The sequence below is a fragment of the Myxocyprinus asiaticus genome, chromosome 44 (genome assembly GCF_019703515.2).
Source record: "Myxocyprinus asiaticus isolate MX2 ecotype Aquarium Trade chromosome 44, UBuf_Myxa_2, whole genome shotgun sequence".
NCBI classification, from domain to species: Eukaryota; Metazoa; Chordata; class Actinopteri; order Cypriniformes; family Catostomidae; genus Myxocyprinus; species Myxocyprinus asiaticus.
In genome coordinates this window covers 1,447,434-1,462,957 of record NC_059387.1, presented here as the reverse complement: position 1 = coordinate 1,462,957, position 15,524 = coordinate 1,447,434, and the positions used below count along the sequence as shown (strand labels likewise).

The 15,524-nt window shown below is 36.1% G+C and overlaps 1 protein-coding gene across 1 annotated transcript in view; it reads right to left on the bottom strand.

Annotated features, from left to right (window-relative positions):
- Positions 1-15,524, bottom strand: part of ofcc1 (orofacial cleft 1 candidate 1) — a 180,593-nt gene that overhangs the window by 61,054 nt on the left and 104,015 nt on the right. The window contains exons 12-14 of the mRNA XM_051686771.1: positions 12,191-12,427; positions 7,378-7,630; positions 6,563-6,726 (exon numbers count right to left, since the gene is read on the bottom strand). Coding sequence (XP_051542731.1) covers positions 6,563-6,726; positions 7,378-7,630; positions 12,191-12,427 — 654 coding nt within the window. The remainder of the gene's footprint in view (positions 1-6,562; positions 6,727-7,377; positions 7,631-12,190; positions 12,428-15,524) is intronic.

Genomic DNA, 15,524 nt, shown 5'->3' with positions numbered 1-15,524 from the left:
AGCCGCACCACAGAGGTTACATCCTGTCTGGAAAAACGTGTGAAGTGCTCTGATGCACGCACAGCATAGGATCGCGCTAAACTCCTGCGAAAATATAAACAAACAAGTATAAACTTTGATAGTGAACACAAAGCGCTCCGGTTTCACTTTAAATGATCGTGTCATGGCAAATGTTCCTGGTTCATACACGCAGTGTTAATAACACGCAGTGACACAGAGGAGACGCACGCTTACTCTATTTCTGTGGAGTGATAAAATTATAAAAATGATATCTCAAAGGTTTTGCTTCATGAAACAAGTGCAAATGTAAAATTGAGCAAAACTAAAGTTTACCAAAAAGAAAGATATATCTTAAGTATTTTGAAATATTTTAATATTTAAAACATTATTTTTCATGTCATTCATAAGTTTTTAAAGCCTTAAAAGGAAATCATAGTTTATTCCTATTTTATTTTGTAATCTATATATTTGAAGTTAAATATGTAAAAATGACTTCTTAAGGTATATGAAGCACACATGCAGAAAAAACCACACCTTAAAAAATATGACAATTTATATGACAATTAATCGTCAAAGCCCTAAAACAGACAATTAATTGTCATATTTGCAATTATTTGTATGGCAATTAATCATCAGCCAAATTTCATAATCGTGACAGCCCTACCCTACATATTATATTAATGAATATTTGACTGATTATGTATAATTTATATGAATTATCATTATTTGGGGGACTTTCTCAGAAAATAATGATTGTATGTGATTAATTGCGATTAATTTGATTAAGCGGCATGACACGCAATTAATTTGATTAAAACTAGGAATTGATTGATAGCTCTAATTTAAAGAGCACCTATTATGGTTTTTCAAATATTACCTTTAATGTAGTGTGTTATATAGCTGTTTGTGAATGTAAAAAAGTCTGCAAAGTGCACAACAAATGGAGTTATTGACTCCCAAAAGAAAGAAACGATTCTGAACACATGAAACGAGTCGTTAGTAATTCCAGACTTACTTCCTGTAATAACCTACGTAATTTGGTAACAAAAAACCCACCTCTGATCTTCATTGGCTGCTCACAAACATCTTTGACCCCCCTGTCAAACACTACATTAAGCGGTAGACCAATCACAACAGACTGGGACATCTGACCAATCAGAGCAGAGTAGGCTCTCTGAAAGGAGAAGTTTAGAATGAATCCTCTAGAACTGATCATTGAACGAGTTGTTTTTGACACTGGGAAAAAAAGGTAATGCTGCAATTTAAATTATGTGAAAATTAAAGTGTTTTTTGACCTTGGATGCATGTAAATCTATTGTATGAGACCTTTAAAACAAAATTAGCCACGTTTAAAAACCATAATAGGTGCTATTATTTGATTATACATATTATACTATTATTTGATAATTGTGATGTAATATTTAAAACCCTCCCGTGTGACATCATACCCTGGTCTGTTGTGTTGTATGGAAAAGCCTAGTGTGATTGTTCCTTTAGTGGGCCAGAATCAGCTGCAATGTGAACCAGAATGTATGCTCAAAGTCAAAAGTCTGACAACACAAGTCTAGCTCACATCCAACAATTTCCATTTTCTCTGAGGGTGACGTACACAGTAAGTCATATTGCTCGTGGAAATCTATCCACAGTAAACAGAGCAGATATCAAGAGTGATTTGATTATTTGTTAAGCAAACAACACATCCAAATAAAGATTTAAAAAGGACAGTTCACTCAAAATTGTCATCATTTATATTACAAATTACAAATCATTACACATTTTGGCAGAATTTTCATTTTAGGGTGAACTACCCCTTTAACATCTGATGTATATGCCGTCCAATGATGCTATCTTGTCAAACTTTTATTAAAAGAAACTGTTTAAATGTAAAATGAAGATACTGAACCATTTTAAACTATCCAAAACATCGTCAGACAAAGACTTAATGGGTTAATGGGATCAATCCCATATCAGTCTGCCTCTCAACCAATGAACTTGTCAGCCTGAAAACCTCTCAACCAACAAGGTGTTGAGCAGGAGAGCTGTTCATTCCCTACACACTTCTGTTCTGTTGTGTCACCATTCTCCTCTTATTTTACATAACATGTTTACCAGTGGTCCCACATCAAACGTTTGATTTTTTGGCAAGCAGAACGATAAAGTGCAAAAATGCATTTTCCTTCTTTGCAAGAAGTGAATCAGGGCTTGCTAAAATGTAATTAAAACTGGATAACAGTTCATTCTATCTATACATGTAGCCTGAGGCGTTATTTTTGAAATAGGCCAGGCACTGTGTCAGTGCTTCTCTGCACACAGCCAATAGAAGCAGATAACCCATAAAACGAGCAGGCCTCCTCACAATCAGACTGCTGGCCTACATTCACACACAGCACAGCCCTGTTCAGCTTTAACCCACGTTATACGCATCAACCCTGCCATCCTAGAGCCACACACTGGCATGAGACAGTACCCACCTCTGCCCATCCAGTGTGGGAATATAAGCCCAACCATTGAGAAATAAATTGAAAGCTCTTTCTTTCCATCCATTCTACAGTGATTAGTGAAAAATCAGTCTGTCACAGTTTCTGATCTTTTGTTTTATCTCCAGACCTAATACAATGTTTGAGATTACAGACCTAAATATTGGGATGGTACATGAAAGGAGATCCATGCATGGGAGATTTTATATCTGTATCTGACACATGTACCTCTTGGTCCAAATTTGGCCTTAAAATCAAAGGTTTTTCCTTTTTGTTCATGATATCATGAATCATTTTGATCTGATCATTCAAGTCAACATGAAATTAAAGTTGACCATATTTATTTTCTTAATCCATTTCCTGCTCCTATTGTGCACATTATTCCAAGTAAATACCATATAGTATATATATATTAGGGGTGTAACGGTTCAAATTTCTCACGGTTCGGTTTGTATCATGGCTTTAGGGTCACAGTTTTGCAATGTTCAGAAATAATATATATATATTACTGCCAATTCCAAAGTAAGAATACTCTATTTGGTAACAAACACTTCAACAGGTTTGCCCTGAATAAAAATAATTGTTTTACAGTAACCATAGATTAACTGTGGTATTTGTAGTAAAAAACTAGTAACCACAAAATCAACATGGTTACTGTCATGTTTACAATATATAGTATATTCATGGTTACTATATAGAAACTACAGTATTACTGTTGTAAAACCATGGTTAATTGTAACAAAACCATGATTTCTGCAAAGAAAACCTTGGTGACAGCAGTCATGTTTACTACATTATTACTATAGTAAAACCATGGTTAATTTTCACTAGGTCTTTAACTAAAAAAACATTTTCTCTAATTGATAAATCAACATTTTAACTTAATACCTGCACTATTACGCTACATGCATCAACATAAAATGCATTTCAAACTCTGCTGCACATATATTCAACAAATTAAGATAATGCTTATTCAGAATAACTACTTCAGAAAATGTCACCCATTTCCTGTTAATTTCAAACACATTTGACATTTTATACATCTCAAGTATTCTTTAAACAAACTTATCTCTATTATGATTGGATGAGTGAATGTGAGCCCACTTTGAACATTTTTCAGAAAAACAATGTGTTTAATAGGGGCCTTTAGCACCTGCAGCAGGGGGGCTTTTTACCCCAAATACTATCCTTTCACTTATTGGACAGTTATTGGAAAATGTTTGATTTAATGACCTTAAACAAAACTGAAAATGATTAATAAATATTTTGTCTCAAAAGAAATTATAATTGCAGTGATTTTCATTAGCTACATACATTTGCAACATTTTAAAAATTATCAAATGTTAGATCAGATTACCTCAAAATCAAACTTTAGACATTACACGCAATGTTTTCCAGTGTATAGTGACAAACAGGTGTTCAGGAAAGTGCTGTGGTAGTTTTTGTTGCTATTTAGTATTTTGGGAGAAAATAAAATCAAAGGAGCCTTTTACCCTGTGAAGCCTTTAGCCCTATTATACCATAAAAGTAATAATAATAATAATAATAATTTTAAGTTTATTGCTAAATAAGAATATAAGTAGTTTTAAAGTCCGGAGATTCACTCGATTACATCACTCACAATGTTTTACCTGATAAATTACATCTTTAGTATGACAAAATAGAAAAAGCAAAAACAAAAACTAACAAAAGAGAATACTGTAAAGCTAAAACACATAACAGTGTGGTATCTGGCCATGTACTCAGAAAAGCCAATGACCGTTAAGTCCGTCACACATTAACAAACCCTGTGAAGGTGATTTCAGCTCGACTTCATGTCATTTCTCTGATTATTCATTCTGTAATTTCATGAGAGTATTAAATCAAAGTGCATTACATCAACACTTGGCTGTCAGATGGCAGTAATGAGCAGAAAGCTCTTGATAAGGTCTGTTTATGATGCTTCTATGCTGGTGGAAGGGACTTCATTGGCCGGATGTCCCTCAGGGGTTCTGTGGCAAAAATACACCAGCACAATCTCAGACTGTGGCTCATGTGGACTGCAGTGTTGTGACACTTTTGACACATCCACCAACAAGGTCACACACAAACATAAAAGTTGACAGTGAAGAACACAATGGCAGAATGAACTGCATCTTCATTCTTGTAGTGAAATGTACAGTTTCTGGATGAAGCATCAGTTATTGTCTGGATACAAAAAAACTCATCCAGCTCATATTTCTTCCAACTAAGATGACACTTGTTGCTTTCTGTTATGTGTAAATTTGTGTTGTACATGATGTATGTTGTTATGTCCACTTGAACTTGGTGGCCGAATCCACATTGTTTTTTTTTTGTGTTTTTGTTTTGGTCCATTTATGTTGTGTCTGGCTGTGGCTGCATGTAAAATAATCGGGGGCTTGTCTAGGATTGAACCTGGACTACTTTCTTCATTTATAATCAACAACTTTAAACCAATATTTTATATTTTTCCATCCTTTTAAATCCAATCACAACATTTGCAATGCTTCATGGGATTGTAGTTCATTCCCTTATTAAATATGTTAAGTACACAGTCTTGTACCTTTTTTAACATTAAGTGTTTTAATGGTTTTTTTTTTGTTTGTTTTTTGTTTTTTGCTTTGTTATGTTGTGATGATACTGTATATGCTTCTGTCGAAGTCACACGTCAGAGTCATTTCAACTTTCAAGTTTACAAAATTTAAATAATTAATAATAATAATTGCTGAATTTCTTATGAAGTACTTCACTACCTTACTATCCTTATATCACTCTGCTGTGTTTTTTTTTTTTTTCCGATAACAACTGGCTGACTGTATATTATCCCGCTTATTTCATGGCTAATAACAAAATAGACAAATAAATGGGCATGAAAGTTTAATTTGCATTGAAATTATGTGAGAAGAAATTAGCCCTAACCCAACCCTAACCCTAACCCTAACCCTCGCTGAATAGCTAAATTCCATATGCGTTTGTTCCTCAGAAATATCAAACCACTAGATGGTGCCATTGACCAATCAGAATCGAGTATTCCAGAGAGCCGTATAATAAGGAGAAATAGCCTACACTATTTTATGTTAAGCGTTTTCTCCACCATAAAAAAACATAATACATGGTTGCTTCAGACATTACTAAGACTTGCATTACTAAGACAGTGATCATGAAAGGGCAAATTTATGTTTTAGTGATATATATTATTAGCACATTATTCATATACTATTTACAAATTGATGAGCCCAATATTAAATGGAAAGCATGTTTTGCTGAGCATTAAAAATAGAAAAGGCTATTATGGGGAAGAAAATGCTTAACAGAAAAATAATTGTCTCCATTTATTGCAGCTTTATTCATTTCAAAGGTATTGTTATTAAAACTGAAGACTGATAGAAAATTAGTTCACCCTGACCGTTGTTTTAAACAGATTTTGATTTTGCGCGCTGGGGGCCGTTCACACCGAACATATATTTGCGTCAGTTCGTGCTATTTTTCCATTGTTTTCCTATGCAAACGCTCTAGATGGCTCTTTGACCGCGGTGCTGCATCTTGCTTTTTTTTCTCTAAGCATCACGTGCAGGAGCGCTGCATTTTTAAGACATTTTGTCAACTTTACTTCAACTGTTAAAAATGCATATCGAGACACCTGAGTTCTGTGGTGCATCTGCCTATGTTTAAGCACAAGGAGGTGTTTGTGTGAATGGCCCCAGAATGTCCCGCCAATGCATTTTATTTGGTGGGGGGGGGGGGGGGGGTTGGCGTTTGGTTGTCCTGTATTTGGCTGGTAGAATGTTGGTAACCCTGTACCTAACATTAGTAAAAAAAAAAAAAAAAATGTATGTACCGTAAGTGTTAAAGACTGTGAAAATGCATTAAAGCTACACACACACACACACAAAAAAAAAAAATGATTACTTAATTTCCAATACTTTACAGGACTGGCAGATCATTCATTCAGTTTGAGAAATAATCTGCAGTGACATGAGGGTTGACATATAAATAAAAGACACTCTTAGACGTCAAATCACTGGGATAAATCAAGAGCAATTCAACAAGCTTTTGACTTTGTGTGTGTTTTCAGTGTACTGTACCTGAGCAAGTAAACGTAAAAAACAGTGAGGGACAGGATGAAGTGGACGGCGTACAGGAAGAGGGTGATGATGATGCCTGCTGTGCCAGACTGCTCTGTCCGATAGAAATGCCAATAGAGTTTAGCAGCATCTGCCAATGGTTCCTCTGCGCTGTAGGACAAACGCTGGCCAAACACAAGCACACAGTTTACTAAATCATCACTCTCCCACTTCAGAAGAGGTGATACCACAGTCTCATTGATCAATTACACCCATTTTATCTTAAGATAAACATAATTTGGTTGTTTTGCATGAATCTTTTTATCATCTCTATCAAATCCTAAAAAAAAGTATGCCTGAACAAAGTCAGACTCAATATAAGCCTGCTTTTTATTGGCCTTATAAATCTACAAAATAAGGCACGCATGAGGATAGTGTGACCTGGAGCAGGAGTTACCAAACCTCTGAGGGTTCATGAGGGAACTGCAGGTGGCTCATAAGATTTTGATAGAGATAACAATGCTTTGTTTAATAAAGAATAAAATAAGTAATAAATAAATAAATCAAATATAAAAGTGTTAATTATAATGTATTAAGAAAAGGGGCACTTCAAGTAAATTATTTAGGTTAAAGGGGTTCAGCTAACAAAACGTTGGGAAGCCCTGACCTACACTGTAAAAATGGTTTTGTGAGATCTACCGTATCTATATGTCTGTCTGTCTTTCTGTCTCACTCTTTCTCTGACATTCATTTTTATTCATAAAGTGACTTTGCTAAGATAATGTGAAACTTTTATTTACAGTGCAGAAGTGTGCCCGTTATTTTAAGTGACTTACCCCCAGGACGGCATCCACAGTGAAGAGTGCCAGAGGGTGGAGCGCTGTCCACAGCGCCGCAGCTGTGATAAACTTTGACAGGAAGGAGGGCGTTGAGCCAAACGCACGCTGACAGCCCCATCTGATCGCGAGCAGCAGCAGCGTAGCTGCACTCAAGGTCACGGGGCCGAGCAGCACCAGCATCACTTCCTCCAGGCTGGACAGCAGTGAGCCCTGATACACCAGAACCACAGTGTGCGCACACAACCCGAACCTGACCAAAACACAATCAAAGTTGCAAGACAATTTCATTACACTGTATACTAGAGCAATAAACCACATGATGCTGTGTGTTACACTGATTTTAATATGGTTAAGGATTGATGTTAGGCACATGTGACACATAAAAACAGAGTTGAATTAATGTTCGATTACATGTGTGAGTATATCAGCTATTGTACAAAGGCTTTAAAAGCAACAAAGCCAATCAGATTTTTATTTAAACTGACATTTATGTCCATGTGGTGGTATTGATATCTGCCCCTTTAAGGATGTTCCCCATTAAGAGTCCTGTACCTTTAAGAATTAGGCTCCATTTTCTGAGGTAGCAGGTGATCCCAAGTTTGTTATGGTTTTCCCTGATTCTTTTTATTTTATGGTTCCTGTCTTTACCTTGTTCCCCTCAGTTGCTGTGTTTTATTCTGGTGCCTCTGTCAACTTGATGAGTGGTTGTTTCTTATGCTTGATGTCATTTTCTCATTTGTCTATGTTTTCAGTTTGATTTCCATGGATTTATGTGATATTGATTATATGTGTATGTGTGTGTGTGTGTGTGTGTGTGTTTTTTTTTTCTGCTCTAACTGGGCCTGGTGATTCTGTCTACTCCTTGTGGTGATCTGGTGCCAACTGGTATCCTATTTGCAATTAGTTTTAGTTTCTATCTTGATTTTAGATGTTTTCCTTTTTGATTTAGAAGCAGGAGCTCGACAGTCCATTTGGGGAGGCTAGTCACCTAGTGGTGGGTTTTCCCTCACTGCATGCTGTTTCCTTTTCACTGCATATTTAGGTTGACCTGCTTTTTTGCTTGCTGTGTTTGCACGAGTGGTTCTTTGGTTCAGGAACACGCCCCCGGATAGTCTGCCTCTCCATGGTAAGTCTCCGCCCCTGTTTCTGTTTTGATGTTTTCTATTCAAATCATTCAAATGTGGTTTATAAGATCAGTGCAACTGTAACTAATACCCTCTGATTTCTCCACGTACTGTGGAATGAGTTTGTAATAAATATTGAGTGTTTAATCTGATTTGGCTTTTCCAATAGTTGCCTGACCATTACCCCACCTCTTTGCCTTCATTTTGTTGAGTACCATGAACCTGTGTGTCTTGTTAAGGGTTAATTGATAACATTCCCTAGGTGTAATTCCCAGGGTGGCATAGTCCGCCAATTCCAAGAGATCAACACTTGGTGTGTGAGTGAAATCATCACGCCACATCCATAGTGATAAAAGACAGGACAAAAGCAAAATCAACAAGAATATTAAACTTAAATCATAGACAGAACCTGAGCTGTCATATCTTTGTGTTAAGAGGGAGTGTCATGTGTTCTCATTGCATTAATCTCTCTCTCTCTCTCTCTCTCTCTCTCTCTCTCTCTCTCTCTCTCTCTCTCTTACACCCTTAATTTCTTGGGTTGCTCTCCAGCATTTAGACCGGATAAAGACAGACCTCTATCCTCACATGAAGCTTCACAATAGCTATTATAGGTTAGATGTTTCAAATCAGTTCAATTAAAATTATATTTGAGACATTTTTGTCAAATACAACCCAGCCAAATTTGAATAGATTCAGTTTGAAACATTTCTGTTTGACTTAGTTTTCAATTCTGTTCTAAATGCATATTATAAGTGAACCAAACTATTGAGCATCTACATCTGAGATGTTGTTCTTGAGAAGTGCTCAAATATTGTGCACCGCTGTGAAGGCTAAAAATAGCCGAGAGTGCATCACCAGCCTGTGTGTGAGTTTGTCAACAGAGCAGCACCATTCACTAACGCGCTGGCGGTGCGCTTACTATATATTTACTTATAAAACACAGCTTTTTGTGATTCACAGAGCTTTGAATAAAATGCATGAGTCATATGAACTGCTTTAATGGTGTTATGGTTCTTTTACGTCATTTTTGGAGCTTGACAGTAACAGATTTGGATCGGGCTTGTCGGACCGATACCTGATCAGTCTAAAAGCTTCAGTATCGGAGCCGATACCGATCCACTTATTGGATTGGTGCATCCCTACTAAAGATTCAATTCAATATTCGCTTCAAATAAATGTGAGATTTAATTCAAGACTTCAGTTTGAGATTTGATTAGATTTACATTGTATTTCAAGATTCAATTTGAATCCATTAGAGATTTAATAAGATTTGATTCACTTGGATTCAGTTTGGGATTCAAGATTCAATCCAACATTTGCTCTGAATAAATTTGAGATTACATTTTATTCAATTTGATTAAAGATTTGGTTTGATTCCATTCAAGATTTGATCTAAATCCATTAGAGATTCCATGCGAGTCCATTAACTTTGATTCAGTTTGAATTGATTCAATTCAAGATTCAGCTTGAAATTTGCTTTGATTAGATATTTGAATTGATTCTAGATTCAATTTGATTAAACTTGAGATTTGATTTCAAATTGAGATTTGCTTTGATTCAGTTTGTCCAATTTTTTTTTTAGATTTGATTCTATTATCAAATATATTCACTCCAAGTATGTTAGAGAATGCTTTACTGTAAATGACGTCAACAGATGAAGTCACCTGACTGAACTCGCTGCGGTTTTTACAGCAGGACCTGTTTTCATAAAGAAGTTTTTCCACATGCTTGTGGTACAATAAAATCCACACATGTTGTTGTGTAGATGTGTGGAACTCATTTAGCACTGGGATGTTGTGTGCTGTGTTTGGAGGGGGTGTGTGTGTGTGTGAGTGAAGGGGGGTGGTATTTGCGAGAATGCTGGGATATTGCAATGTGCGTGGGGTAGAATGATCACTAATGACTGCAGGGTGTGTGTGTGTGTGTGTGTGTGTGTGTGCTGTCAGTCTACAGCTGATCTTTGACCGCCGCTGTGGTCACTAGCTCTAGAGAAACGCTCGCAGCGGAAGAACGGCCAGACATGTGGAACATGTCATCTGCCTCTGACCCCGTCTCTGTGTTTTCACTGGCTTCTCCTCATCTGTCTGTCTCTATATCCCCTCATCTTTGTGATTTAATGACCAAATTTGTTTGGCAACAGGAAAGCTGGCGCGAAAGAATATTCACTGAACGACTCCTGGATGATAAATTAAATTAACAACATATGCAAAATAGAACAACACGGCTGTATCGCACAGGGTTTATGATGAAACTGTCCACACAATAAAACGAGAGAAATTCTTTCCAAATAATGCTCACTTCCAGGTCTGTATGTCTGCATGTTGAAATTGATGACGTTCCTTCCATGGGGTTGTAAATGTTTAGAGGAGTCTTATAAAAGTTGTGTATGTGTGTGCATATACTTTTACACATGTCAACAGCACATGCATCACGGTGTGTGGTGTTACTAACGTGTAGTGTTGTGAAGTCAGATTCATTTAAGTGAACCAGTTTATTCATGCAGTTTGTATTATAGGCTCATGTAAATGAACTGGTTCAAAACCTGACACAGGTATGTGTGTGGTATTTCACAACTTTTTTTGTAATGCTAGTTTAGTGAAAAGCTACTGTTGGCTACTATTTTTTAAATGATATAAATTAGGGTGTTTCTAGATTTATTGTATTTGGTTCAAATGGATCCGTTCAACTGTAAATCTGTCACTCTGTCAGAATAAATACATAAATAATCAGTTATACCTTTAAAAATGATTCAGTTTAGTCAGCTACTTTCATATGTAGTTTGTAGTAAACTCCTCTTTCAAAAGTAGGTTGACTGTTGTTCAACTATTTTAAAACAGTTGCTTGACAAACCATAGTCACAAAACGCTTCAGCAACACCGCTGTATAAATAGCTGTGTGAATAATTGTGTGTGTGTGTGTGTGTGTGTGTGTGTGTGTGTGTGTGTGTGTGTGTGTGTGTGTGTGTGTGTGTGTGTGTGTGTGTGTGTAAAGCCTAATTTATACAATCCAAGAAGACAAGGTTTTTTTTTTTTTTTTTCCTACTGAACAAAGTGAGCATCCTAAGCAAGCAAAGCTTAAACTTGCATGAATCAAAGCAAATCTTTCAATGAATTTCTAATGGAATCAAATTGAATCTTGAATCAAATCTTAAATTGAATCTTACATTTAATTAATTTGATATGCTTTGATTCAGTTTGCTATCAAATTAATTCTAAAGGGTTCATATTTTAAATTGAATGAAATAATCTCAAATTGAATCGAAGCGAATCTTGAATGGCATCATTTTGAATCTGTAACTGAATCTCAAATGGATTCAGACCGAAACTTGAATTGAATCGAATTGAATCAAATAATTCTGAACTGAATCTTGAATTCAATCAATCTGAAATTCAGATTGAATTAGTTTTAACCAATAAATTGATTCTTCAATTAGCTGAGCTTTCCGAGGTCAGAAGTTTCCAGGATGTGCACAAACAGGAGCAATATCACCATATGAACACCTGAACAGAACAAAAACAGTGCATTGCTTCATAAATTTTTAGGCGATCAAAAAGTAGCCTGTTTGGCCAGTGAGTATAAATTAGCCAACTATATTGTAAGCAGACATTTATAAAGGTCAGCGTATGATCTGCTGGAATATTTCTGTGTGTGTGGAATAATGATGTGTTCGAGACTGTGTGTCTCACCTGTTGATGGGGATGTGTTTGCTCTGCAGGTAAAGCCACTGACTGCAGTAATGCAGATACAGACGCAGGAACCACATGAGTGTGAATAGCAGAACATTCAGACTGATCCGAGACAGTCGAGGACGTGGACGCCAGGAGAGATCGAGCAGAGACGGGAGGAGACGCACTGCTAGACGCATCCTGTCAGCCGTCCCACAACACATCGGAGCAGAGCAGAGCTGACTGTGATGCTGAGATCTGGAGATGACACACAGAGATTATTTATTAAACACAATTTGAGAATGAATGGTTCATTTGAGTGTTCTGTGTGTCTTCATGACTTAGCCTAATACTGAACTTCAGTCAAATTATTTGATAGATTCAAAGGAATATTCCAGGTTCAATACAAGTTAAGCTCAATCAACAACATTTGTGGCACAATGTTGATTATCCCAAAAAAATAATTTTGATTCGTCCCTCCTTTTAAAAAAAAAAAAAAAAAAAAAAAGCAAAAATCTGTGTTCCTGTGAGACACTTACAGTGGAAGTCAATGTGGCTGATTTTTAAAGAAAAGGAGGGATGATTCAAAATTAATTTTTGTGGTAATCAATATTATGCCACAAATGCTGCCGATTAAGCTTAACTTGAATTGCACCAGGAATATTCATTTAACCCTATGCAGTACATAATTCAAAATATATTTTGAAATGAAGCATTGCTTACATTTGTTTTTTTTATAGAAATAACAGCAAATTTGAATGTTTCCTTTCATTAGCAGTGTTAAGGTAAGTTACTCAAAAGAAATCAGCTACAAATTGCTGAAGACTTATCTAAAAATTTAATGATTTTGCTTTACTGAAAACTTAATCAAAACAGTAATCACAGTACTTATAAAGTACTTGCAAGTTATTTTCTTGCCAACAAGTTTTTTTTTAGTTTTTTTTTTAGCTCAATTAAAATGTCTATATCTTCTCCTTGTTCATTGTCTCATGCAAGTCACACTCTCAACACTACACTTTCCTCCCTTACAGTGACTTTATGGGGCGCACATCCTTCAACTGTCACAAAAACACAAGCAGACTTACATAAGAACATAATGTTTTAAACGTATTCTACACAAATAATATTAGTATTAATACAATATTTACAAATATGTGTAACCTGAGTAATGTACTTTAAAGTAATTAAAATCTATTGAAAAGTTTTATTTTATCAGAGAATTAGAATGAGCTTTATTGCCAAATATGCTTACACATACAAGGAATTTGTCTTGGTGACAGAAGCTTCCAGTACACAAACAATACAGCAACAATACAGAGATAATAATAATACAAATAGAATACAAATAAAAAGTGAATAGAAAATATAAGTATATATAGAAATACACAATAAGATTATATTGCACATAATTATTGCTCAATGGGACAGTTTTAACCGTTCATGAGATGGATAGCCTGAGGGAAAAAATTGTTCCTGTGCCTGACGGTTCTGGTGCTCAGTGCTCTGTAGCGCCAGCCAGAAGGCAAAAGTTCAGAGTGATTTTACCAGCCCTTTTCCTCACTCTGGAAGTATACAGTTCTTGAACGGAGGGCAGGGGCAACCAATAATCCTCTCAGCAGTCTGAACTGTTCTTTGTAGTCTTCTGATGTCTGATTTCGTAGCTGAACCAAATCAGACAGTTATTGAAGTGCAGAGGACAGACTCAGTGACTGCTGAGTAGAACTGTATCAGCAGCACCTGTGGCAGGTTGAACTTCCTCAACTGGCAAAGGAAGTACAACCTCTGCTGGGCCTTTTTCACAGTGGAGTCAATGTGTGTCTCCCACTTCAGGTTCAGTGAGACGGTAGTGCCCAGGAACCTGAATGACTCCACTGCTGCCACAGTGCTGTTCAGAATGGTGAGTGGGGTCAATGTTAGGGTGTTCATTATCATCTCCACCGTTTTGAGCGTGTTCAGCTCCAGGTTATTTTTATTGCACCAGACAGCCAGCTGTTCAACCTCCCTTCTGTATGCAGATTCATCATCATCATGGATGAGGCTGATGACAGTAGTGTCATCTGCAAACTTCAGGAGCTTGACAGAGGGGTCCTTGGTGGTGCAGTCATTTGTGTACAGGGAGAATCTTGTGTATCTTAATAGTTCATCTATCATGTGAAAATTATATAATATGGGGGAAAAATATTCTTTGCACAACGCACAAGAATACTGACTGTAAATAAGGCAATGCTTTAGTGTGCCAAGGTGCTAAGACAATTATTAGCCAATTTTCACTGATCTTCAACCCTATAACATTTAATCCGAGAACATTTGGAATCTAACAGGGTTGGCTCAAAACATGTTTTGTAAAAGAAATGTCATGGGTTATTATAATAATAATTATTATTAATTTATTATAAGTCATTTATTACAACGCACACTTACACTGAGTGATACTACATAATTTACTCATTATAAGTGTAACAATTTCAAACTTACTATAACTGTAGGGTTAAAATAATGTAGTACTTGAAGGTTATGCCGAGGGTTACTAACAATAAATAATATTCATACTTTGCAAAGCTGTAACCACATATAATGTGACCACATAAAATAGCATGGTAACACTTTACAATAAAGTGCCATTTGTTAACATTAGTTAATGCATTAGGTATCATTAACTAACAATTAACAATATATTTATTACAGCATTTATTAAGCTTTCTTATTGTTAGCTAATACAATTAAATTGTTCATTGTTAGTTCATGTTAGTTCATAGTGCATTAACTAATGTTAACAAATACAACTTTAGATTTTAAAAATGTATTAGTATATGTCGTAATTAACATAAACATACATTAATAATTGCTGTAAAAGTGTTGTTCATTGTTAGTTCATGTTAACTAATATTGTTAACTAATGTTAACAAATGGAACCTTATTGTAAAGTGTTCCCAGTATCATTTCTTGAAATTTCAGCAGTGAACTGTGCATGCGCGCGCAAACATTTAAGCAACCGCATCTAGCTAAAATATGAAGGGAAAGATGAACAGAACAGCCTAGTCAAAACATCACAAAGATTATACAGCTAATAAGTGTTCCCTTTTGTAGGAACTCGAGCTGCGTAACTGCATTGTGACATGCCCCGAGTGTCACGTGGTCTGAAGCCCTTATGCAATGATGCCAGTTTATTGGCTGATGACGCTTAAGTCATCAGGGAGCTAAGTCATGGGCTCCATAAAGGTGCTCGCTTTCATGCCATGGAGTCAGATTTTCTGTTCTTCAGTGCATGATCTCATTTGGCCCATGTTGTACCAACGACCCACGTTGAAGCGAGAATCATTATTATTCTCCCTTTTGAGTGGCAACACAGGATGGA